The sequence below is a fragment of the Strongylocentrotus purpuratus genome, unplaced genomic scaffold (assembly GCF_000002235.5).
Source record: "Strongylocentrotus purpuratus isolate Spur 01 unplaced genomic scaffold, Spur_5.0 spur5_scaffold_21, whole genome shotgun sequence".
In the NCBI taxonomy this organism is placed as follows: Eukaryota; Metazoa; Echinodermata; class Echinoidea; order Camarodonta; family Strongylocentrotidae; genus Strongylocentrotus; species Strongylocentrotus purpuratus.
Genome location: NW_022145607.1, coordinates 10,791,176 through 10,818,075, shown reverse-complemented (window position 1 = coordinate 10,818,075; position 26,900 = coordinate 10,791,176). Strand labels below are relative to the sequence as shown.

The window sequence follows — 26,900 nt, the reverse complement described above, 5'->3', positions numbered from 1 at the left end:
GGATGGGGGTATTTATAGGCATTAAGCTACAATGTTTAGACAAGAGTTGCATTATTACAGTTCTACGGTTCACCTTTGATGGTATCTAATCACTGACCGAATTTAAAACGATAAATGACAAAGACAAATTTGAATTGTTTTAATCACCAGCACTTGTATTCTGTCGGTTATTTTCCTTTTCCTTTTATGGAAGGTGAATTATTCAGGGGCCAGTTACGAACGACCTTCCGACACAGAAATTCAAGCACCTGAAACCGCTCGGCCGTAGTGTCAAATATTTATAGGGCCCCATTAAAAATCATCCACCTCCATTCACATTATGGATAGTCCATTAACCTAGATCGATTCTCTCAGATCTCGGATGATAGATTTTTTTTCTTCTTCAAAAATAAAGATATAATTCATTTATCAGTCACCTGCAAATGCAAACAACAAAAAATGCGTCATTCTTTTTCTTTCTTGATTCGAACTGTCGTTAATTATACATCACATTCTCTATCTTGCGAAAATTGTCAGGTGTTTCAACGGCAACATGGAAATGTTAATTATGTTATACCAGGGTTGGAGGAATGCTAATGCTTCCTTCATATCTCAAGAGAAATCATATTTTCCTCAAAGAAGGATAAAGGTCTCTAACATCCGATTGTGCGCAGACAAACCTAATTATACTATATTTGAGAGGGGGATACCGGGGCTTCAGTTACGTAAACGCTCCATCAAACAATAACTCGTTTGCCATGAAAGCTAAAGCGGAAACTTGCAAACATGGCACGCTAACCTGGAGGATTTAATGAGATGAGGAGGAGGAGGGGTACGGTTGAAGCGAGAGTGATTGGCGCATCTATGTGGCGTGAAAATGTGAAGGACAGCAATGAGTTCGTGATACTTAAAGATGATTGAAGGTTGTGGTAGTAGTGGTGGTAGTAGTGGTGGTGGTGGTGGCGTTAGTGGTAGCGACTGCGGTGATGGATGTGATAGTGGTGGTGGTGGTATTGGTGGTGAAGGTGGTGGTGATGATGGTGATGATGCTACTGATGGTGGTGGTGGTGGTGGTGGTGGTGGTGGTGGTGGTAGTGGTGGTGATGGTGGTGATAGTGGTGATGGTGCGATGGTGGTGGGTGTATAGATAATGGTGGTGGTGGTGATGATGGTGGAGACTAATGGTGGTAGTGGCAGAGGTGTTTGAAAGTGATGGTGGTGATGTATGTATATATATATATATGTATACTACTACTACTAATAATACTTTAAAATAATAATAATAATAATAATAAGAGAGTTAAACAGTCAGTAAAAACAAGTCTGATATAACTTGCTCAGACTTTATTTATTGACACTCATAAATTATTCATCTCACGTTCTATCGAAGAGCTCAAGCACTCTCGTTTCAGTGATATGTCTCAAGTGCCGTCTCAGAAGAAGAAAAAAAGTGGGATGATAAAGTCAACCTATCGCCACGATCAAAACATTTCAAATGCGTCAGTTCTTCATTGTTCATTATTATTTTCTAAATATACGTAACAGGCTTTCATAACAACAAAGCTTATAAATTTTAGAAGAGTCAAACGGCTGTATGGAGCAGAAGGAAACACGGTTTACATGCCTATCAATTCGTTTATATTTTATTCATTTTGTAAAAGAAAATAATGAATGATGATTAACCCAGTTAGTAAACGCTCTTAGGCCCAATATGTTGTTTTGAAGGAAAATGGAGGATTTTGTTGTTGCTCCAAATGATTTTAATGAGATATCGTCATAGAAACCATATCATACCAACAAAGTGCTCTACAATAATCAACAAACAGTCCTTTTCAGGAATACACACCCCCAAGAAAGATTACCGAGTCAGAGTCCTTTTCAGGACTCCTCAACCCTCTCTCACTCTTTCGCTCTCTCTCTCTCTCTCTCTCTCTCTCTCTTACATGGTGCATCCGCAAGCCTACTGTATAATAATCATCATATCATTCACTCAGGTGTAATGACGTAATCGGTTTTTAAAAATACGTTTTTTGGGCAGATCATACAGTGACAGTGTAATTTGACATTCAAAAAAAAGATTTTGTAGACTGAAATCCCACAAATTCCAATGATTTTGGTTTAACAGTTTCCGATGTGAATTTGTCGTATTTGAATCATTAGTTTTGTATGTGCAGCAGATGCATATATTTTTTTTCGATACAGATCTCTGCACAATTCAATCAAAGCATCACTGTGCAGACAGTAAAAAGATACCCCCCCCCCCTCCCCCTCCCCTACTCAAGAACAATCCTCTTGGGATTTTGCTACAGTCTTTTTCAATGATATTTCATCTTTGCATTTGTCTTTTCCTATTGATAAAAGTTTTTAAGAAAAAACATTCTGCACGTCCTTACATTTTTGTTGTAGTTTTGCGAACATAAAATGGAGATGAGCAGTGCAAGCGACCCCCTAACTGCTCCCCTCCCTTCTCTCTCACTCTCTCTCTCTCTCTTTCTCTATATCTCTTTCTCTCTCTATATCTCTCTCTACACTCACTCACTATCTCTCTCTCTTGCGACGCTTCTAAATGATCATTTACTACATGAGAAGGCACCTTTAATTGTGCATGCGATTTTGTTAGAACAAAAATAGATTCAATAATTCTACCACGTCTAAGAGAAACTAGGACGACACTGACTAATACTGGCATCCAATGCCAACCCCCACCCCTACCCCCCCCCCACCCCCTTCTTCCCCATCCTCCATACCTCTCCGATACTACCACCATGTATACCGGAATGCATCTATGCTAATGGAGCCGTTAATGGCCTGGCAATCATGGTCAAGTGTCCGTCGTGTTCGATCTCTTGTTAGCAAACTTGAATGACTCCGACCTATCAATTAGGGCAAGAAAGTGACCTCCTTTTCTTTGGAAAAGTAGGCGCATATACCCCGGTCACACAAACTAGACTAACAATAGACCGACGACAGACCGACAACAGACCGACAACAGACCGACAACAGACCGACAACAGACCGACAACAGACCGACAACAGACCGACAACAAACCGACAACAGACCGACGACAGACCGACAACAGACCGAAAACAGACCGACGACAGACCGACGACAGACCGACAACAGACCGACAACAGACCGCCAACAGACCGACAACAGACCGACAACAAACCGACAACAGACCGACAACAAACCGACAACAGACCGACCACAGACCGACCACAGACCGACAACAGACCGACAACAGACCGACAACATGCCGAACTGAATATTTCATTACCCAGAATGTCTAAGAGTCTGTCAGTTGAATCGATTTTCGTTGAGGATTGACACGAGACCGACAACAGACCGAACTAAATAAATTTCCCCGAATGTCATTTTCAGCGCTATCCATCAACAAAATCTAGACAATTATCTTCTCACCAATTTAAACTTGATATCTCAAGGGGTTAGGGGGATATTTAATATATTTTTATTTGGTTGAAATAAAGTAAACAAAGTAGTAAATAAAGAAAGGTGAAAGAAACTCCAAAGCTCGTGATATAATTTTGTCGGTTCATCTCTTTCTGTAATTTTGTATAGCATTACATCAATCATTACTTTACCGTACGAATTTTTCTTTCGATCTAGATGATTTTGTAATGTAATAGAATTATTTCTCATGTGCAATGTTGTACATTTTCTTACGATGACATTCAAACTCCAATTATTGGGCTGGGAGGTAATATAAAACGTGTCAAGGGCAAGCTACCATGCAAACACTTACATGTAGAAGCGTATGTCCCTTCTAGCAAGAGTATAATCACAGCAGAATATATCTTAGCTTGAGAAGAGATAGGTAGACGATGACGGAGGGAGAGAAAATAGAGGGATTAAGAGTAAAAATTAAGTAGATAATTAAGTATTGCCATAATTATGCACTAGCGTTGAAACTGCATGTATAAGGGAAGAATCAAATAGACGGAAAGGCGGAAACCCCCAAATTCATCTTCATTCAGGTGTGTAATCAAATTAGGAGAAATTCTTCCCTAGACAGTGGACAAAGTCAGAACCATGTCGCTTAATACTTCAAATCAAGGATTCTAAGTTGATTAGAAGTCATTTCGTTTTATCACATATCTTTTTTCCAGTTGTTATTGATCCCCCTTAAGACACATGACTGCACGCGAATGCTTGAATGACATATCAAATCATTAATCAAGATGCTAGGTACCACATATTTAATTCCATTTATCTCCTCATACGTTGCTTAATTAAGGTCATAGATCAGTAATTTTGAATTTCTTCCTCGCTTTTTTTTCGACAAGAATGGTTTCCCTGGGGGAAGGGTTCAGCTGGGATCTTAGATGATTTGATGAAACCATCTTGTTTTTAGATGTTGATTGCTTTCTTAAGTTGATACAGATTGCAAATGATGCTCAGTTATAGAAACGATTTTTTTTTTTTTTATTAGAAGCGAGGGAGAGATAGGGGAGGACGATATAAAGAAAGAGAAAGGGAGAAAGAGAAAGAGAGAGAGAGGGGGAGAGAGAGAGAGAATATGAGAGAGAGAAAGAGAGAGAGAGAGAGAGAGAGAGAGAGAGAGAGAGGGGGGGGGGAAACAAGGAGAGAGAAAGTTGAAGTAAAGAATAAATTGAAAGTAGAGGACCCAAGAGATAAATCACATTCTACCAATTTTGCTGAATGTCCATTAGACGGACGGCCATTTCGGTCTCATGGCCTGTTGGTTTGTGAGCAGTTGGTCTCGTGGGCTGTCCGCAGTGACGTAGCTAGGGTCCAGCCATCGAGGGGGCACTGGTATGATTGAAGGGGCTTCGGTCTCACTTTGAAAATTCAAACGTATAGATCTACAAGGCTATTGATTATGAGGGGGTGCGGGAAGGATCCTATATCGTCTTTATTTCTCATCCTTTCATCCTCTCCCTTTCCTTTTCTCTCATTTTTTCTCTTCTTTTTTCTTTATCGTCTCTCAATTGTTTTCATTTTTGTTGGCGTCCGATGAGGAGGGGAGAGCGTGGCCCCTGTATCTACATCACCAACTGTCGGTCTCATGAAATATCCTGTCCTGGGGGGGGGGGGAGGGGCGTTTCGCAAAACTTGTCATTAGGGACTTTTAGATTTGCATGGACTGATACGTGTGACGTCCATTCATTAAAAGGATTAGGATCCATGCATTAAAAGGACGTCGATCGTAGCAATCCACGTTGTCGTTGTGCCAATCCCTATTAGTGACAAATGACAGCTTTTGTTGTAAGCTACTGAAATCCTTGCTTCTGATTGGTTATCAGCAGTTTTGTCACTGATTTTGTCGTTTGTCATTGAAACCCCCCCCCCCCCCCCCTGATCTCATTCTAATTTGTTTGAGTTTATACTTAAAAGCTTACATGATACCTGTCAATCAAAGACGGAGTCAACAACACCGTTTCCATGATCATTTAAAAAAAAATCCTCGTGAAAGTCTTTCAAACTAATGGAGAATAAGACCTTCATTGGAATGTAAAAATCGATATATGCATAGCGATAATGTGCATTAGCATATTCGTCGTGTTTACTTTAACTGATTAAATATGAGGTGGAGTGAAAATGTTTGCTTAAATGCATTTTCTTTACCATTTCGCGATCGATTGTGTGGGTCTAGAATAAATGTTATCCTGTGTGTTTACTGGACTTATCGATCGCTAGATGCTAGAGTCAGGAGACTCTGAGCCATCGAGACTTTGCTTACTGCTTTTTTATAATGTGTTCTCATCATTTTTTTTTTCAAAATATTTATTGAAAACAAATCTCATTCATAATAATAACAGTACATGATAATAATAATAGTAATAATAACATGTTCGTATAGATATAGAATATGTATAATAAAAATATAGTGTAATTGTTAACTCATCAGCAATACAAAAAAAGTTAACAAAATATCTGCCATTTCTTAATATGAAGATCGAGACGATTTTTCTTGAAAGCAATTATACGTTCCATATTTTCTAAATGTTTGAGAGCTCGTTGAAAAGAAGGAAATAGTGGAATAACGTTTTGCATTTTACAAGTGAAAATAAAACATTTTGCAAAAATAATAACTGTATTGACGAAATAAAAATTATTGATTATAAGAGTACCAAAAAATATTCTTCATCTGTGAACAAAATATTTCGTATGTTCTTTTCTTTTAACCATGCACATATAACATTCCAGAAAGATCGTACTTTTTCACAATTTACAAATAAATGAGACAACGTCTGTTCATGATTTTCACAGAAAGTACACGATGAAGAAGTACTTATTCCTATCTTATGAAGAAAACTTTGTGTTGCAATTTTTCTATGAATAAGTTTAAATTGGAAATTTCTCATTTTATTATCTATGGATGACCTATAAAGTAATGTAAAACGGGATTTCCAAATTAGTGAATCATTTAAATTATTTTGTAGATCCCTTTGCCATTTATCCTGTTGATTTGTTTCTGAGATATTTGCTGAAAATTTGTTTAAGAAAATATTGTACGTAAGTTTTGATATCTTTTTTGGTTTACGGAATTCGTTCAATAAATTGTTAACACAATTTAGAGAAGCATTTTCCATTTCAAAGTTTTCCTGTTTTAGAATACGTTTCCAACTACTAGGTAATGCGAAAATAACTGAATAATATAACATAAATGAACCAGACAGAAAATTCATTTGGCGTTGGATTTGATCAAAAGACATAAATGAACCATCAATGCGCAAAATATCCTTAACATATATCATATCAGAATTAAAACGTATATTAATATTGAGAGGTTTTCCTATGAGAATTCAGGCAAAGGGATTGGGAAATACTGTATTTGAATTTAACTGGGTTGTAGTACTTGTAGTGACTCCATGCAATCAATATATCATTCCAGAAAGGATCTGCGTATTTATTGAACATTAAATGATCCGAGCGGAGATTACCGCTAAAAAAAATATCACCTGCCATACGTCTCAGAGTTTAAATTGGAAATTTTAAATTGGAAATTTCTCATTTTATTATCTATGGATGACCTATAAAGTAATGTAAAACGGGATTTCCAAATTAGTGAATCATTTAAATTATTTTGTAGATCCCTTTGCCATTTATCCTGTTGATTTGTTTCTGAGATATTTGCTGAAAATTTGTTTAAGAAAATATTGTACGTAAGTTTTGATATCTTTTTTGGTTTACGGAATTCGTTCAATAAATTGTTAACACAATTTAGAGAAGCATTTTCCATTTCAAAGTTTTCCTGTTTTAGAATACGTTTCCAACTACTAGGTAATGCGAAAATAACTGAATAATATAACATAAATGAACCAGACAGAAAATTCATTTGGCGTTGGATTTGATCAAAAGACATAAATGAACCATCAATGCGCAAAATATCCTTAACATATATCATATCAGAATTAAAACGTATATTAATATTGAGAGGTTTTCCTATGAGAATTCAGGCAAAGGGATTGGGAAATACTGTATTTGAATTTAACTGGGTTGTAGTACTTGTAGTGACTCCATGCAATCAATATATCATTCCAGGAAGGATCTGCGTATTTATTGAACATTAAATGATCCGAGCGGAGATTACCGCTAAAAAAAATATCACCTCCCATACGTCTCAGAGAATGTGCAAAAAACATTTTCCATTTACTTTTGTTTTCTTCATCAAAGTATCTGTTAATCCAAGTAACTTTCATTGCACGGTTAAAAGATAATAAATGAGGCATTTTAAGGCCTCCTTCTTTATATTCATTAAAAGCAAAGGGCGTCTAATTTTGTCCTTCTTATTACTCCATACAAATTTGAAGAGTACTCTCTGAAGTTCTAAAAAGAATGATAAAGGGGGATCAGGAAGAATACAAAGTAAATCAATCAATTTTGGTATAACTAGAGATCTAATAATGGTCACTTTTCCATACAAGGTTAAAGACCTACGATTCCATATATTCAACGTTGTCTTAATTTCCTCAAATTTTGATTTGAAATTAAGATCATGAAAACTCAAATTACCATTCAAAGGAATTTTGATACCTAAGTATGTAAAATAATTTGACGGCCAAATAAATGGAATGTCTTGACACATAGGCATAGTAACTTTACAATTTCCCAGTCTAATCATATTACATTTTTTTAAATTAATTTTCAAACCAGAAGCTTCTTCGAAATCATTCAAGACTTTAACACATCTACGAATATTCGATTCATCAGGTTCAAGAAAAATAACCGTGTCATCTGCATATTGACTAATCTTTACCTCTTCATTTAATACTGTTAACCCACGAATATCTTTATTTTGTCTCACGAAACAGCCAAGTACTTCAACTGCAATAATAAAAAGATATGGAGACAAAGAACACCCCTGTCTTACACCACGCTTTATCTCAAAAGAATCTGACGCAAACCCATTATTAATAACTCGTCCTTGTATATCTGTATACAGTAATTTCACCCAATTAATAAAATACTGATCAAATCCAAATACACGAAGTGCGTCGTACATAAAATTTCAGTCAATCATATCAAAAGCTTTCTCAAAGTCAATACTCAAAGCTAAACCGTCAATATTTTCTATTTTACAAATGCTTTGTATATCAATAAAATAATCGTATGTTCTCTCCATTAAAACGTCCTTTAATAAAACCATATTATTGGTCATTCCTTATCAAAAGCCCTAAAACCTTTTTCATTCGTAATGAGAGAATTGTGGATAAAATCTTATAATCACTGTTAAGAAGTGATATTGGTCGCCAATTTTTGAGAAGTAATAAATCTCTTCCTTTTTTTGGCAACAAAGTAATAATACTTGTTCGCATAGATAAAGGAAGAATGTTATCAAGCAAAGAGGAATTGTAAACGGAACATTATGGCCTGAATTCACAAAGGAGGTTTGTCGACAAACCTTGGTTTTCGTACGTCAAATGACGCGTTTTACGCGTTTTTTACAAACCTGGTTTGTAGAGAACAAAAGGAGGTTTGGCGAAACAAAAGGAGGTTTGAGCTCAAACCTTGCTTTGTGAATTCGGGCCAACAAGTGTTTGATGTCAGACCAGAACGTTTTGTAAAACTCTATGGGAAGTCCATCTGATCCCGGTGACTTGTCACTTTTAAAAGTTGTAATAGTTTCATAGCAGTCTTTCTCTGAAATGAGATCACCTAAAGAAAAATCGTCGTCTTTGATATCCAGATTAGGTAAAACAACTTTTTTAATGAATTCACAAGGAAAATCTTCTTTAACACTAGATGCATATAGATTAAGATAAAACAACCTTTCTTCCTCGAGAATATCTTTGGAATCTGTAATAGGTCCATTTGCCGTTTGAAGCCTGGAAATACATTTTTGCCGAAAATTGTTATTGATCCCCCTTAAGATGTATGTCTTGAACACATGACTGCACGCGAATGCTTGAATGACATATCAAATCATTAATCAAGATGCTAGGTACCACATATTTAATTCCATAGTACTTAGAAACTCCTTTATCTTCTCATAGTTCTTAATTAAGGTCATAGATGAGTAATTTTTTATTTCTTCCTCGCTTTTCGTCGACAAGAATGGTTTGTTAAACCCTGGGGGAAGAGTTCAGCATGGATTTTAGATGATTTGATGGAATCCATCTTGTTTTCAGATGTTGATTGCTTTCTTAAGTTGATACAGATTGCAAATGATGCTCAGTTATAGAAATGATTTTTTTTATTATTATTAAAAGCGAGGGAGAGATAGGGGAGGACGATATAAAGAAAGAGAAAGGGAGAAAGAGAAAGAGAGAGAGAGAGAGAGAGATAATATGAGAGAGAGAGAGAGAGAGAGAAGGGGGAAAAAAGGAGAGAGAAAGGTGAAGTAAAGAATAAAGAGAAATAAGAGGACGGAAGAGATAAATCACATTCTGCCAATTTTTCTGAATGTTCATTAGACGGACGGACATTGTCGGTCTCAAGGCCTGTCGGTTGGTGGGCCGTTGGTCTCGGGGCTGTCCGCAGTGACGTTGCTAGGGTCCAGTCATCGAGAGGGAACTGGTATGATTGAAGGGGCTTCGATCTCCCTTTGAAAATTCAAATGTATAGATCTACAAGGCTATTGATTATGAGGGGGTGCGGGAAGGATCCTATATCGTCTTTATTTCTCATCCTTTTATCCTCTCCCTTTCCTTTTCTCTCATTTTTTCCTTCTTTTTTCTTTATCGTCTCTCAATAATGTTTTCATTTTTGTTGGAGTCCGATGAGGAAGGGAGAGCATGGCCTCTGTAGCTACATCACCAACTGTCGGTCTCATGAAATATCCTGTCCTGGGGGAGGGGGGTGTTTCACAAAACTTGTCATTTGGGACTTTTAGATTTGCATGGACTGATAGGTGTGACGTCCATTCAAGGCAGTGCATTAAAAGGACGTCGATCGTAGCAATCCACGTTGTCGTTGTGCCAATCCCTATTAGTGACAAATGACAGCTTTTGTTGTAAGCTACTGTAATCCTTGCTTCTGATTGGTTATCAACAGATTTGTCACTGATTTTTGTCATTTGTCATTGACTAAAAGCTTTGTGAAACGGGTCCCTGATCTCATTCTAATTTTTTGAGTTTATACTTAAAAGCTTACATGATACCTGTCAATCACAGACGGAGTCAACAACAATGTTTCCATGATCATTTAAAAACAATCCTCGTGAAAATCTTTCAAACTAATGGAGAATAAGACCTTCATTGGAATTTAAAAATCGATATATGCATATCAATGATGTGCATTAGCATATTAGTCGTGTTTACTTTAACTGATTAAATATGAGGTGGAGTGAAATGAAAATGTTTGCTCAAATGCATTTTCTTTACCATTTCGCGATCGATTGTGTGGGTCTAGAATAAATGTTATCCTGTGTGTTTACTGGAATTATCGATCGCTAGATGCTATAGGAAGGAGACTCTGAGCCATCGAGACTTTGCTTACTGCTTTTTTATAATGTGTTCTCATCATTTTAGTAGTCGAAAGATGAAGAACGATTGCCTTAATTCTCCCTTTCCCTTTATAATTGATTGAATAGCCTATGTTTGATTTATCAAGACATTTCACAATCCATCCGAAGATGTGAGCTAATTATTCTACTGCAATTTGTCGCTTGAGCTACACCCCCCCCCACCCCCTCCCTGGTTGAAATAGCTTCGCTGATGACCGTATCTAACCCAATTGGAAGGTACGTTTTGGTCAACAAAATACAATTTAACTTCTCTATATTATATCAGGACAAGAGTATTATCTATGTTTGATTGATATAAGCTCAGGTGTGACTACAATACATAATAAATCGTGTATAATCATCATTGTTTTGGTTTAATAATAGAGATACAGTGATGTACGTTTATTAGGGATGGGGGCAAATCAGAACCATACGCTCTAGCCATGAGACAAAATTAACCTGAAATTTGCTCCGTTTACCACCCCCCCCCCCCCCCCCAATGGAATCGGCCACTTGTAAATTATTTTTCTGGACTTTTTAAAGCGACACAATGAGTAAATTGAGACCACAGCCTTGATCTTTTTTATTGTTCATATCATTTTCCAAAAGGTATTTAAACGTGTTATATGAATTGATTCTAGTTCACCTGCAAGCACTTAGCTTTCTAGATACAAAGTGTATCTTCTTTCTTTCTTTTTTAATAGAAAAAATAAATCAGATAAAAAATGCATCGGTTTGTGTTATTTTAGGTCACTTTCCAAAAGAGGGAAAATGAAATAAAAAATATGTATGGTAGGTCAAGGGGACGCTCGGGAACAAGGAGAGTTAATACTATTAATATATCAAGACATATCCTTGGCGCCTTTAGGGGGAATATAAGCTGTGAGATTTTACGTCAAAGGAGCTATGGAATCTCTTGGGTATAAAATATAGATTGGTTTATTGTGCATAACAGTATCTTACAATGTTTGAAACACGACCTAATGGAAAATTTCAAGCTAAAAAAATACAGTAAGTCACTGAAAGGAAAAGTTTGCCTCCTTTGTCTTAAACCCGCGTTTGAGCTCTAAAGGGTTAAGTATAAGCTGCAAGTTTTGTTGAAACGTTTTTTATGTAAGTTATCGTCCCATTTTATGCACTTTATGTAAATTAACTAGATGTATTTTTCCTCTACTGTGTAATTTTTAATGTTGTAATATGTACTTGTTGTTTTTTAAATGAGATGTAGAAAAAATTAACTTGAAAACTTGAAGTTCGTTAATTTCAATGCAAATGTTGAGTTGGAAACTTGAATTTTTAAAAGTATTTACATCTTTTTCACTGCAAACTTTGTCCATATACCATCAAATCTCTAACAATAATTCCGGTTCTGCGGAAATATGAAACATATTCGAATAGTATTTCAAACGTTCATGCAATTCCAGATCAAGAAGATGTAATGAATTCCGATTAACAGCTCATAGCTCAATGATATTTTCGATGATCTGGATTTCTTGATTCTTATATTTCAGATTTTATCTGTCGATATCCATTCATTTGTCGTGATCGTTCTCTCTTATGCCTAGGTCACAATTTGCTCAACGGATAGGATACGGCGACCGTAGGCTCCTGAAATCGAGAGATACCTGCGGTGGCCTCAGGGTTACCCTATATGGTGTATCCCTATCATTACAAGCCGTACGGGTCGCCGTGGCCTACAGCGCGGAATTATAAAACTTTTTCATTTCTAGGTTTGTATAGCCATGCCGTATAGCGGTTCCACGGCGACCATACGTCGGTCGTAAGGTGACCGCAAGGCCACCTTGCGTCTGCCTTGGTATTTGTCAAAAACTGTACGGCCGCCGCAGGGAAGCCCTTAGGTGACTGTGCGTCATTACTTCAAAGGCCGTACGACAGTCGCAGATTTTCTGTCTCCACAAATTCAGAATACGCTGTGCGGCTACCCTAACTAATGTGCCTGCTACTGTATGTGACCGTGGGAATGCAGCAGCGCACCTATAATTGCTATTGGCCGTGGATATTTTAGACCCCACGGCCGCCGCGGCAAATGTGACCTAGGCATTATCCTTTCCGTTTTCTAATTCACTTATATTATCCATCCGTAAAATGTACTATCCATAAAAGTGATGCAACTACATGTATGAAGAACAAAATTAAAAAGTACCTTGGGATAAAAAAAAATTACATTAAAAGATAATACAGTTTTGGTCATACATTCAGGTTGAGCCCATTATCATTATTGCGCCATTTTTTTTCTTCATGGCAACATTTTTTGCATACGTAAGCGAAGGGCAAGTGTGAAGTTGAATTTAGAGCAGCCATGTTCGATGCAATCCTTGGAGTGGACAAAGACTGAAGGAAAAAATGCTTTGATTGCATTAACTTTTTAAACCGCGATGTGATTTAAATTATAATGCTTTTCACAATCAGGTGCTAGCTCGTTTTCAGCCTTTGTTTGAGTCCTTGCTCGGCACAGTGCCGGAATGCTATTTTTGAAAAGTTTCATTTCATGGTTTGGAGTTTCAAGCGAGCATCGCAATCATTACAACAATGTAATTATAATGCACCTTCCATTCTTTGTATCATATTAAGTTGACCATTCTTTTTGCCGTATACGTACCAATTCGTTCCTTTTCGCTGTTACATCACGATATATTTGAACATTTTGTCTGTCTCGCACAGGGGCGGATCCAGCCGGCGGCAAGGGAAGGGGCCGAATAGGGGGCCCAATTCGTGAGAAAGTGTTTAGCGGCGAGTCAGCCAGCCGTCATAAAAGCGGGGGTGGGGGGGGGGGGGAGTAAGGAGCACTATTTTTTGTTTTCGAAATTTGTGAGAAAATATTTAATGCTGAATCAACACTCCCCCCTTGTGCCAGGGGGAGAGGGCCCCCATTTTTTATTCAAAAAATGTTATAGTTACCCTTTGGGAGGGGGGCAGGGAAGGGTCCGGCCCCCTGGATCCGCCACTGGTCTCGCATACACAATATGTTTTCAATTCAATCATTTTTTTTCTTCATAAATATGGAGATTATTGCGTTATGGATAAGTTTATAAAATGATTAAAATTAAAATAAAAGATAAGCAAAATTACGTTACCGTCAATAAAACCCCGGTCTATTTTTATGAAAAAGCTACCGAAGTCTATTCAGTGATCAGTCATCTTCGTAGCATATAGATATTTGAAATGTCTTAATTTCATCATTTTTGTGTTTTCCTCCAAACCTTCCTGATCTGTGCCATCATCACTTTTTTAACTTACGACAACGATGATATGCTGATGAGACCCAGAAGGGTGTTTACCGTGTGTTCAATTATACGAATCAATCGCCTTTGTGGCTCCCATGCAGGCTCAGCAGAATGTTGTTAATAATGCTAAGTACTTTATGATAGATTTCACCACTTCCCTTTTCAATCGAAAAGTGTTTATACATTTTGATCCCCATCGCTGGTAGACACTGTATTGTTAACTCTGTTGGAACGCATATGATTAAAAATGATGTTTTTTTCCATAGGCATATTATAATACATTCATGGTACAATTAAGTAATCCAATCCAATCCATGAATTTGTAAAGCGCCAATAACTAGTTGCCTTATCAAAGGCAAGATGGATTTCACTATTTCGCTTTTCAATAAAAAAAAAATTGTATACATTTCATTCCCATTGTTGTTAGACACTGTATTGTTAACTTTGCTGGAAAGAATAGGACTATGATTAAAAATGATGGTGTTTTTTGGTGTTGCTATAGGCAGATTAATTATACTGTATAATATATTGATGGTATTAAAAATAATCAAGATGGATTATACCATTTCACTTTTCTAAAGAGAATTGTATATTGTTAACTCTGTTGGAAAGGATATGTTAATTATTTTTTATTGTTATGGGCAGATTATATTATATTGATAGTATTAAGTATTCAAGAAAGATTTCACCACTTTCATTTTCAATGGAAATTGTTAAATAACACCTCTAATCTTGCCATCATAATTATGCTGCTATAGAATATATTGGTTTCAGAAACAAAAATCTTATGTGATTCCGCAGCTAAGATTTCAGTTTCTGGCTTGACATAGGATGACATTATATAAATCGTTTCCGTTCTAGAGCATGAGGCAATCTTTATTATACAACTAATTGGCCTATGCCAATACGCAGAAGTCTCTTATCGTTAATACCATACCCTACCCTATACTGGATCATAAATCATTTTCGTCAATTTGTAATTATTCTTAGTTTCCCTTTAATAAAAAAAAATCATCGTATAAAATCCAAACCCCAACCTGAGAAAACAACACTTTCACCAAATTCGTATTAAAAAAATAAAATCTATATCCATGCCAATCACTTGATTTAATCCCCATTCATCCTTTTTTTTCTATGACGATTTAGTTTAAGGATACGAATCATTATAACGAAGTGAAGTGGGCAGTATCGATATAATCATCGTCTGCCGTTCAAGACCAATTTCGTAATAATTTATAATCCAAACACGTTCGCGCCAAGAAACACGCGGTTCGTGACTCGGCGCATCATAGCGGAGCTCTCAACTCTGAAACTCACCCTGGGTAATTCTCAAATTGAGTACGATTGGTATCTAATCGAGAGGAATGATATTGCAATCGTGAACTTCAGGTTGGATCTGTTTCTGGAGAAAAACCCACACTTTGGATATAAATGTCGATACGTTTAGCATTATTGGAAATGTGACACTATACAAGCGTGCGTGTCACTTACTTTCAAAACCAGAAAGATTGATGTATAAGTGCCAACACTCTCTAAAGTGCGGAATAACTGAATACGTCTGTTTAATCAAAATTTGTTTCAAAAGCGAATGAATTTTCAGTTCATTACACTCCCAGTAGCTCAATATAAAGAATTATTCATACTTTATTTCATATTTTGTCGAATAGATGCTTTACATGCAAAGCCATTGTTACAAATCAACGAATATAAATATTGTAACTAACATTCCAAGATCTAAGATCAGGAATAGATATAGTAAAAAAAACACTACCACTTTCATTCCATTTCTTATTAAGATGCTGATAACAAAGGACATCTAGGAGTGCACGCAAGGAAGAAATTATCAACAAAATATCATCCGTACCCGTTACACGATCGCACAGAATTTATAAAAAAATCAAGTCAAGTGCAATTTGAATAAGCTAATGTATTGCCGATTATACAATTCATGTTGAGATTAAACAAGATGTTATTGTTTTGTTCAATTCCGAAGCTGAACCACGAGGCTTTTGAAATTGCCTAAGGCTGATTTCTCGAAAGTCTTTGCGACCGCACTTCGTCATACTTTGCGAGGAAAACTAAAAGCATACACTATAAGATCATATTACAGGTTCAATCAGCATCTAATAAAATGCTTGATTCACATGCACACGCCTCGCTTGCCTTCCAACAGCATGAAATAATTACTTTCTCATACAATCCGGAAACGATACGTTCCCCTTTTGTCGGTGAAAGTAATATTCATTCCGATACATCTTTTAATAAGCAAAGCAAAGGATGGGTCATGTGTACATTGACTTCACAAATACTGTCATCGTCTAGCCAAATCCATTTTACAAAAACTAACAATATAACTTATTAGTCACATCGTGGGCGTGTATACTCAGGAATCGGTCTTATTTGACGTGTTTGAGAAAGCACTACGAGATATTAAGTCCATATTGACAATATCCAACGACAGACGATTTTAATCAACCAATGTTGTCAGCTTTACGTGTCTCACAAGTTGATTAGGAATTCTATTGTAATAGGAAATGGTATGTAATTCCGTAAAGTTGCCTATTACCAATGATTATTGTTTGATTCAGTAATCGAATTCATTACAAGTATAGGAGAGTCTGGCATGGCAAGGGGGTATTTCAAATATATTTCCGCTATCCTATTTCCATTTGGCTTATTAAAACAGGTCACACAAAGTTTTCCTCAACATCAATAGGGCCTCTATTTATATAGAGAAGGAGGGGGGGGGGGGGTCAAGAAAGAAAAGCATTCTCCTTTCCACATTTACCACAGAGCACTAAACTATTCCGCCCCTCCGCCCCTCCCCCTCCTAACCGTCCCACCTAGCATGAATCACCGCCTAAAGTGGAACCCGTAACAAAATCTAGCACATTGCTTCTCAAGCGGTGGGCCGCGAGATCGGCCAAGAATAATTTTGTTAATATAATGTTTTTTAATAAATGTGTCATTCCATCGTAAAAATTTCTTCTCCTTTTTTAATCACTCCCTCCGAAATTTATAACAGGATGGTTGATATTCGGCTAAAACCCCTCAGCCCCCCTCCCCGTAAAATGGACACGAAATTGAGTGATTCGGGGGGTTCAAAAAAGGCAAATATCTATCACTCCTTCGCTTGCTCACTCGCTTGTAAAGTACGTTATTAAATTTGGGCGGAGGGAGGGGGGCACAATGATACCTTCAAAGGCCACTGCATATTAGCACACAATTTGTTCTCTATTTTCATGTGTCATGTTTAATTGTTTGTTTATCTCATGATTTGTAAGGTAGGCCTCAACAAATTTCTATCAGCCAAAGTGGGCCTGGAGTTTAAAAGGGTTGAGAACGGTGATCAAGCAGAATAATCATAAACCATGGTGTACACTGATAGCACGTATAGAGAAAAAGGAGTTCTAAAGGGTTCTTGAAATTGCGCGGTGGTTGTAAACAGAGTCGTACTCCTCATGCAAACCCTTTGAAGGCTCCGTAAGTATCATTGACTTTTCATTAAAAAGAGGTTCTTAGTGGCATAACGTTTTATTTGGAGAAGGGGTCCTTTGCCACCAATTAGGTAAACATGGAGTTAATACATCATGCAAAATAACATATGAGGGTAAAATTAACTTGTTTAGCTTCATAATTGGTGGGGAGGGGGGGGGGGGGGGAGGGAGAACATCTCATTTTGTTTCGTATTCATTTCATCAGAATGAAAGCGAATATGACTTGATTGTTGAGTGCCGCACACTGATATTGAGAAGAGTTGTCTGGTTGTTTCGTTAACGAAACCGTGTCACAATAGTTCCCCTTTAGGGTTTACGGGACAAGGCTTAGAACCTTTAAAGGTTCTATTTGCAACATTTCTTTTCTTAGAGTGTAACATTTCTATGTTGCATGTGTAAATTGACATCACTGGCATGCAGCGTAATCGCTTAATAATTCACTTTAGGAGGAAAACTTCACGGCAGCTCACATCGATATTAAGAAATTCCTCAACTATTTTTTTTTTTTAGCAGATGTTTCTGCATTTATTGATAAATCAAATATAAAACATTCAAATAATAATAATAGTATATAATATAATTGATTTACATCAAGAGTGACAACTTAATACACACAAATTTTTATTTTTTTTAAATGCATAATTGAAAGCTTGAAAGTATGGAGGTAAGTAAAAATAATCAAGATAAATGCAGAGGCCAACTATCATAAGCAAGGAAGCTTGAGTCGATAGCAGCCGGGAAAGGGGGGGGGGGGTACATGGCGCTGTTTTAGGAGAATGTAGGGGAATAGAGAGTCACATATAAAGATTTTGTTCAGAAAGTATCTGAATAAAAAGTGGAAAGGAATTAATAAAAGAAAAAAAGAAGAAAAATGTGCAAGTGTGTGCAAGTGGGTGTGTGCAGGTGAAGTAAGTGTTCGATTCGTATTGTTATTGAACTGGTCATCTAAAATTAATTTAAATAAACAATCAAAACCTCTGAGACCCTTATGATGTTTTTAAATATGTAGATATTAAATATTTTTTTCATCGATGCTTTGAATGAATAAAAAGTTGCAGAGTGTTTAATATTGTCAGGTAAAGCATTCCAAATGTCTGGACCATGATGTCTTATCGATTTATAGGCCATAATAATTTTGGGGTTTGTTAAGTGGAAATCGGATGAGTGTCGTGTGGGATAAGAATGTATATCACTATTGTAAACAAAAATATTTCGAAATGCCAAAGGTATAGTATTTATCCAACATTTATACATAAAGATTGCAGTTTGAAAACTGTGAATGTCAGCGATTTTTAATGTTTTTAGTTTACAAAATATTGGATCAGTATGGGCTAAATAATGTGACTGTGTACAAAGACGAAGTGCTTTCTTTTGGAGACGATATATTAACATAATTTTCATCTTACTACTATTACCCCAAACTATGTTACAATAAGATATGTATGACAAAATGAAGGAATTGTAAAGCATAAATAGTGACTTTTTTGATAGATAATATTTTATATAAAATGCCTATGCTTCTCGAGACTAGCATGCAAATGTTGTTAATATGACTATTCCAAGTTAGGTTTGAATCAATCATTACACCTAAGAATTTTGTAACTTCTTTTTCAATTATGGGCATGTTATCTATAAAAATATCATAATGAAGTACATGTTTAGAGTGTATGTTTTTTAAATGAATACAATTAGTCTTATTAATATTTAAAGAGAGTTTATTGGATTTGAACCAAGACGATAATTTATTTAGTTCTAAATTGAGGGTTGTAATAAGAAATAAAAAATTAAAAAAGTCTTTATGCGAATAAAATACGTTGGTATCGTCTGCGAACAGAACATATGTTAGGAGTGGTGATGCATTAACAATATCATTCATATATACTAAAAACAGTAGGGGACCTAATATGGAGCCTTGTGGTACTCTGCATTCTATGGTGGAAATATTAGATGTTGTAGATTTAAACATAACATATTGATGTCTATTACGCATAGTCTTCAAACCAAGAAAGTACAATCCCTCTAACTCCATATGCTTTTAATTTATGTATTAATATACGATGTTCCATGGTATTGAATGCTTTCGATAAGTCCATAAAAACACCTACAGGGTGTTCTTTTTTAGAAAGGGAATCAGTTATTTTGTCACATAATTGTAGAATGGCATAATCAGTTGAGTGGTTCTTTCTAAATCCATATTGATTAGGAATTAAAAAGTTATTGATATCTAAGAAAGAATATAATCGTTTATATACTATTTTCTCTAATATCTTTGAAATGCTTGGTAGTAAAGAAATTGGTCGGTAGTTTGAAACTTTAGAGTGATCATCCTTTTTATATATCGGAATTATTTTTGCAACTTTTAGTGGGTCGGGAAAAACCCCTTGGGAAAAAGATAAATTAAAGATATGTGATAACGGAGAAGCTATGAAGTGAATTATTTGTTTTAATAAAGATACACTTAGCTCATCGTAGCCACTAGATTTACTGCTTTTTAATGAACGAACAATTTTTAAAATCTCTTGAATATTTGTTGGATTAAAAAATAAGGATTGATTAACGTTATTATTTAAGTATTTGAAAAAATCATTCTTTTCATTGATTATTTTGAAAGCTAAATCCTGTCCAATATTAGTAAAGTATTTATTGAATGCCTCAGCAACATCATTTGGGTCTATGTGATGCCCAATATCATTAAATTCAATATTATTTGGACTATAAAAGGACAACTATGCAAATAAAGTATGTATAAACATTAAAATGAAATGGAGAGTTAAAATATCATAATTTACTTGTAATAACCCACAAGAACAAACTCCAAATTCTACTGTGCACTGACACATGCAATGGCGTATAGCCAGGGGCCCGAGGGCACGTGTCCCCAAATAATATTGCAACAATTGAGAAAAAAAGGTGAAAGAGAGAAAGAAAGTTTGCATCAGAATTTAGACAAATAAAGTATGTTCTCTACGAATGTCTCCAACCTCCATTGTGAACTTTGATTTGCATCATCACCAATCGATGGTAATCGAATTACTCCTGGTCTAAGGTTCAGCGTGCGTTAATTCATAAACTGATCATCTTTTTTCCCCGCCTAATTTAATTTTCGTCTCGCTTTATTTCACGTTTCTCATCTCTGTTTTCTTCTCTGGAAGATTTCTGTCAACCAATCTCCATTCCGTTGCTATGGTTGCACTGGGGTTTCATTTTCTATACGTAAACATGAATGTTCACAAAGGTTATCATTTTCATCCATTTCATATAATTTTTTCCATGGACAAAATAAATCCCGAATCCTACATTAATTATTGTTCAACGTGGAGTAATTGGTGCGTGCTTAAATGAGAGCGAGATCCTTTCGCTGGCAATATTTCGAAATTGAAGTTCACTCTGACTAATTCTATGGAGTTGATTTTCTGCATTCTAAGCAATGAATCAATGAAGTATCTTATAGATCAGAAGGCGTGCATGGGCCTGGGAATGGCTATCGACGATATTTAAAGTGAAAGGGCACCCAAAATTTGATGAACAATTTTATTCTCCTTTTCTATTCTTTCTATCTATTTTTTATTTTTTGCTTCTTAGAGGACTTTGGAGTAAACAGACACACCTTGAAATAAAAAAAAGGCTATAGGATGACGATGAAGATGTTGGTGAATGCGCTCAAGAATCGGTCTCCCATGGTCCTGACAGAATAACTAAACCCATTGCTTGCAGGAACCAGGTGGCTCTGGTACTAAATCCTATGGGGATGAGATAGTTCAGTGGTCAGTGAGTTAACACACCGACCACTGAACTATCATCGTCATCCTATAGCCTTTTTTACTAGTAGAATGAGAGATACCGGTGTGGTGCACTTCATTATTTGAACCGCCATAATAACCAACATTGTAAAGCGATCACTTATCCACAAGACCACTCTGCCTCACTGCGAAAACGAATCAATGAATAATTGTTGCGCATCATCCTAAAGATCTGGTGGTTAACTCACCAAGATGTAGTGGAATAAGAAAGACCGATGTGATGAAATTCATCATAATTTTGAACCTTTATAATAACCAATGAATCAATGAATCATTTATTTAGCATCATCTTGTGTGCACTTGGGTTTTTACAGACGTGTATCAATCAGATATGATTATTTACGTTTGGGGACGGACCTTTAACGACACAACAGAGAGACATAGAGCTGTAATGGCAGCTAGGCTAAAGCCGGGGTAATAATAAAATGCGCCTCGGAATAGAATTTCTAGATAGACGGCGCTATAGAAATGCCTATTAATATTATTATTATTAAAACCGCTGGACCAACTCACATCTCCCTAAATATCAGAATGTGAACTCACCAAGATGGAGTGGAATAAGAAAGACGGATGTGATGAAGTCTGCAGCAGCCAGGCTGACGATGAACATGTTGGTGAGTGTTCTCAAGGAGCGGACACGAGCCACTGTGAACATCACCATGAAGTTACCGAAGATTCCTAGAACTGCGATCACACCGTAGCAGAACTTGATCCATACCTGCATTGAGACAAAAAGGAAAACATTGGGATGGGGGTAAAATAAATAATTACATATAGCTGCAATCACTTTTCATTACCATGTATTACAAAATATTAACCTACGCTTGTAGAGAGAGAGAGAGAGAGAAGAGAACAAATATATCTTACTTAATTTACGAAAGAGCTGCGATCTTTATTTTCAGGGATATAAACTTGACCCATACCTGAGAAGCACAAACAATAGCTAATCGTCATCATCATTGAGTTAATGTAGAGATGCGATAAACATGATAGGGGTGACTTTAATGAACCTAGTGGAATTCGATGGACGTAAAACCAACCAAAATGTGGAGATATAATTATTCCCTCGTAAATCGTCTTGTGTCTTTAATTTTATCATTTAAAAATATTAATAAGTTTACAAAAGAAGAACAAACTTTCTTATAAAAAAAAATAAGAAAAAATCACAATGGAGTTACGCCTCTACAAGAATATCAACCATCGATCCATATTTTGCGAGTGAGCAACTAGCGAGCCAAAAAATGACACTTTTTATAACGGTATTAAAAGATGTTATTTCCTCATCAAAATACACTAGATTAAAAAAAAAATATTCGCCGCATCTCGCTGCTCAAACATTTGGAGCTTAAAAGCCTGAGACCCCCCCCCCTCCCCTCTCTCCAAAGTATTATTACACATTATTACATTTGTCTAGATTATAGACTTTTCATTAACATTACGAAAAAGGAAAACGTTTTGAATTGGTCACGTACCAACATTATTTTTGGAGGCATCTATAAAATCATGTTTAAACGTTTCAAGGCCGGCTATCTGCTCTATTTAAAAATCCACAAAGCAATAATTCTTTTGCTAGGCATTATAAACTGTCATCCATGTAATAGAAGGATAAACGGACCGATTCCATAGTTCCAGAGTTATTTCATGACCTTTCACAATAAATTAATCAACTTCCCGTCCACCGTATATTGATATCTTGTAATCAGAATTGCAATTAATCATGAAAGTTATCATAAAATAACATATTTATGAGCTTTCTCGATTAACTAAACACATACTGATACATCAGATGTACTAAAATTAGAGTTTATGTATAGACTCCCTCGTGAAGCCATCAGAAAACCATAAATAATATATTGTCTTTTAGTTCTGACCCAACAATTATTGTATTGGTATATTTAGTGTACATGTATCATTCAATGTATATGTCACGTTCACGACACTCCTGGGGAAGGCGTTCATTTTCAAGTTCTGGCCCTGAACTGTGGAACTCACTCCCTCCTCACCTCCGTAATGAGAACTCCTATTCACAGTTTAAGTCTTTGTTAAAAACGTTTCTGTTCTCAACATATTAGTTTGTTTAATTAATTATGTCTTACATTGTACTACCCTTATATAACTTGATTTACTGTAATATGCTTTGTATTGTATTATTGTATTATTGCAAATTATGTCCTGAAGTATGTTAAACTGTAACTTATGTGTATTTTACTTTCTTTCTTGAATTCTTGCCCACAATTATACAACTTCCACACAACTGCGCCAGGAGTGTCATTTTTGACAGACATGGCGCATTATAAATGCTCACTATTATTATTTATTATTATTATCAGTAATTACATGACTACGTGTTCTGTATTTCAAAAATAGTGGATCGGTTTATGGATTTCGATATCAGAATGACTATCATTCAGTTTATTTTCGGGAATTTTCCAAATCCGTCAATGATCTATAAAAATTAATGCATTTTGATTTACGACTGAATGTTTGTGATATTTTTATCAGCACTCACTCATATTGCGCCATTGGCGCCATGATTTTATAATATTATACCAGCTCTTTATTCGCATGACTTTCTAGACTTCTTGATAATTAGTTACTCATATTCACATCCATGGATGATGCTTCTAGAGCCTGTAATGTTTGGTCTTTTCATCTGACTTCTATCAATGTATAGAAGAAAAATTACTAAACGCATTGGCTGGCGAAACTGGCCCGTGCCCCCCCCCCCCCCGACTTTTGCTTGACAGAGATTTTGTTCAATATTTTAATTTTGTCCACCTCCTTATTACTGCCCCTGACGTACGAGATTCATGGTTATATTCGTTAAAAAAGATTTATAAAATGACGCCAGTGTTGTGTCTCCATCTCATTTGAATACAAAAAAGACGCAACATGATTCTGCACTAAACAATTTTCAGGTGTAGGCCTATAATATTAAGTCGTAGCATCTTCCTTTGGCCAAGACGAAATATCCATTCAAGGTGTTAATGTTATGTGACATAAATTGTCAATTAACTAATGAAAAAACTCCTCTACGTCAAGCTCTCTCTCTCTCTCTCTCTCTTCTCTCTCTCTCTCTCTCTCTGAGTTTGGCATTTTCCTATATTTGCAAAATGCAATCACAAAATAAAACCAACAATAACAAACAAATACCGAAAGGGCAATAATATATCCTTAACATACAAACGCGTTAAGATAAATGTTAACCACTATTATTTTCACCCCCACAAAAAATGCAAATAGAACCAGCATATCCCCAGCTTATATTACATAATACAATGTAATTCTTTGTTCATGTTATTAATATTAGAGACTTAAAAGTGACAACGCCGCTATTAAAATCTATATTTGACCAAGTGATAGAAGAAATACAGATATGAAACAACAACAAAATACAGAATTTATCCCTACATCGCAACGCTTTACAAGAAATATTAACCGCTTTTACTTTTACCCCCACAAAAAAAAAATGCAAAAAGAACCAGCATAATCATTTATCCACAACTTCTACTACAGAATACAGTAAAATTCTTTACTCATGACTGTTATTAGACACTTAAAAGTGGACAACGCTATCAAAATCAAATTTGACTAAGTATATTAGAAGAAATAAAGATATGAAAGCGGCAGAATTCGAAAAGTTTCTCACCTGGTCATCAAATCCAGAGGACCATCCCGAATTATCATTCGGTTGAACTGTTGAAGACGAAAGAACACTCATTGTCGTAGACTCCATGGCAGTGGTATCATCGGGAAGCGAGGCCGTCACATCCCCGGCCGTAGTCGCTAGCTCGCTGATGGTGAGCGCAAGAGAACTAGCTGGCGAGAAAGTCGACATTTTAATGTTGGAATAAAAGAAATTTAAGAAGGAGAAGGCTGGTCTCAAATCAGCTCGATTATCAAATCCTGAAGATCTCACGAAAGCATCCTCTGTCGCAAATGCTGAATAAAAGTAGGCCTATTTTCATGTTCCATGATATTGCAATGATGTTCTGGTACGTCCTAAAAATCCACCTGTTCCTTCTCCGCTGTCCATTTAGAAACTATTCATCTTTTGATTGTAGACCTAGCTACTATGCGTCGTCCTTATGTTGAGGCAAGATAACACCGTTAAAATGTGATCAGATATCAGGGAAACAAAAGTATATGACACGGATTTTTCCAGTCCAACAACGAGAAGTTAGAACAGCTCTGCAAATTTCGAAAGTGAGAAATGCAATCAATGATCGCTCTAAGCATGCAGCCTAACAAATAAACCCGAACGGACGACGATCCTCAGTCGAAGTACTTATTTCTCTCGACATCCACCTCTAACTCTAAGTCAACATTCTGCAAAATCGATTTTTACTTAGATAATTGACTTCTCTGCCATTTCTGCTTTGGAATCGTCCTTATAATTTAACACCTGCAGCGCGTACTCGAAATGATTTGTAGAATAGGCATACTCCGGTACTCTTCGCATTCGAAAATGTGCATTTCGTCCATTCATCTGTCGACCAATCGTCACGCGGACGTATGTGTACGTAGGAGTTTGTCCAACCAAAATGATTGAAAAATTCCGTGCTAGCTTATAGAAAGCAAGACAGTTTGTGATTCAACGTTTGATGTCCAATCACGTCCCGAAACGGTACGTCAACGAACTCGTTATATTATGACGTCACAAAAAGTGTAACATGTTATGGCGCCTTTTTTACTCTATATTCAGCCCTTAAAAGGATGTTCGAATTTGACATTAAGATAATGTTTTTCTAAAGTTGTGCTCTACTTCTTTTTTAAGCTCTCATTGTGTTGACAGATGATAGGGGAAATTAAAAAAGTTTAATGATTTATGATCTGACAAAAAACACGGGCACAACATTTTTCCTTTTGTTCGCCTTTGAAAATAACATTCTGTCAATATGAAAGAAAAGGAAAGAAAAGTGTTCAAAGATATAATTTTGTTTAACCCCCTTTAAAAAAAAATCAGTGCATGCATTTCTATTCCACTTGAGAGGACATCTTTTTAGCCCTCCTATCCCTCCCCAATACAACACATCTTTTTTCAATCTGAATTAAAACACTAATGTGGAAAGACGGTTATTGTAAAAATTGATATAACTTAAATGTAAAATACCCACAACCCGCTGTTCTGGCCGCTAGGATGAATGTGATTGGTGACTCTAAAAGTCTTGAATAATTTACGAATACCTTCTTTCATCAACTTCGCCTAATCATTCCGGTCGAGGCAACATTTATGGGGAAAAAAGCAACAGTTTAATAACTGATGAGCGCGTTTTATCTGTGTTCATTGTTTATCTCATTCTAGATCTATTGAAGCCAAACATACAAATGCATTGGATTTGTATATTGTATGCAATATAGACTTAAAATGGAGCCGGTAACATTGTTGAAGGTTGATGATGCCTATAGTTTTTATATGAAATATTTTTTTGCTTTGTTGTTGTTGTT

General features: G+C 36.1%; 1 protein-coding gene across 1 annotated transcript in view; it reads right to left on the bottom strand.

Annotated features, from left to right (window-relative positions):
* The window catches only part of LOC575158 (trissin receptor), a 47,997-nt gene extending 22,392 nt beyond the window's left edge, over positions 1 to 25,605 (bottom strand). Inside the window, exons 1-2 of the mRNA XM_775575.4 lie at positions 25,102 to 25,605; positions 21,996 to 22,170 (exon numbers count right to left, since the gene is read on the bottom strand). Of these exons, the coding sequence (XP_780668.3) occupies positions 21,996 to 22,170; positions 25,102 to 25,290 (364 nt within the window). The 5' untranslated portion in view covers positions 25,291 to 25,605. The remainder of the gene's footprint in view (positions 1 to 21,995; positions 22,171 to 25,101) is intronic.
* Between the last annotated feature and the right edge of the window lie 1,295 nt (positions 25,606 to 26,900).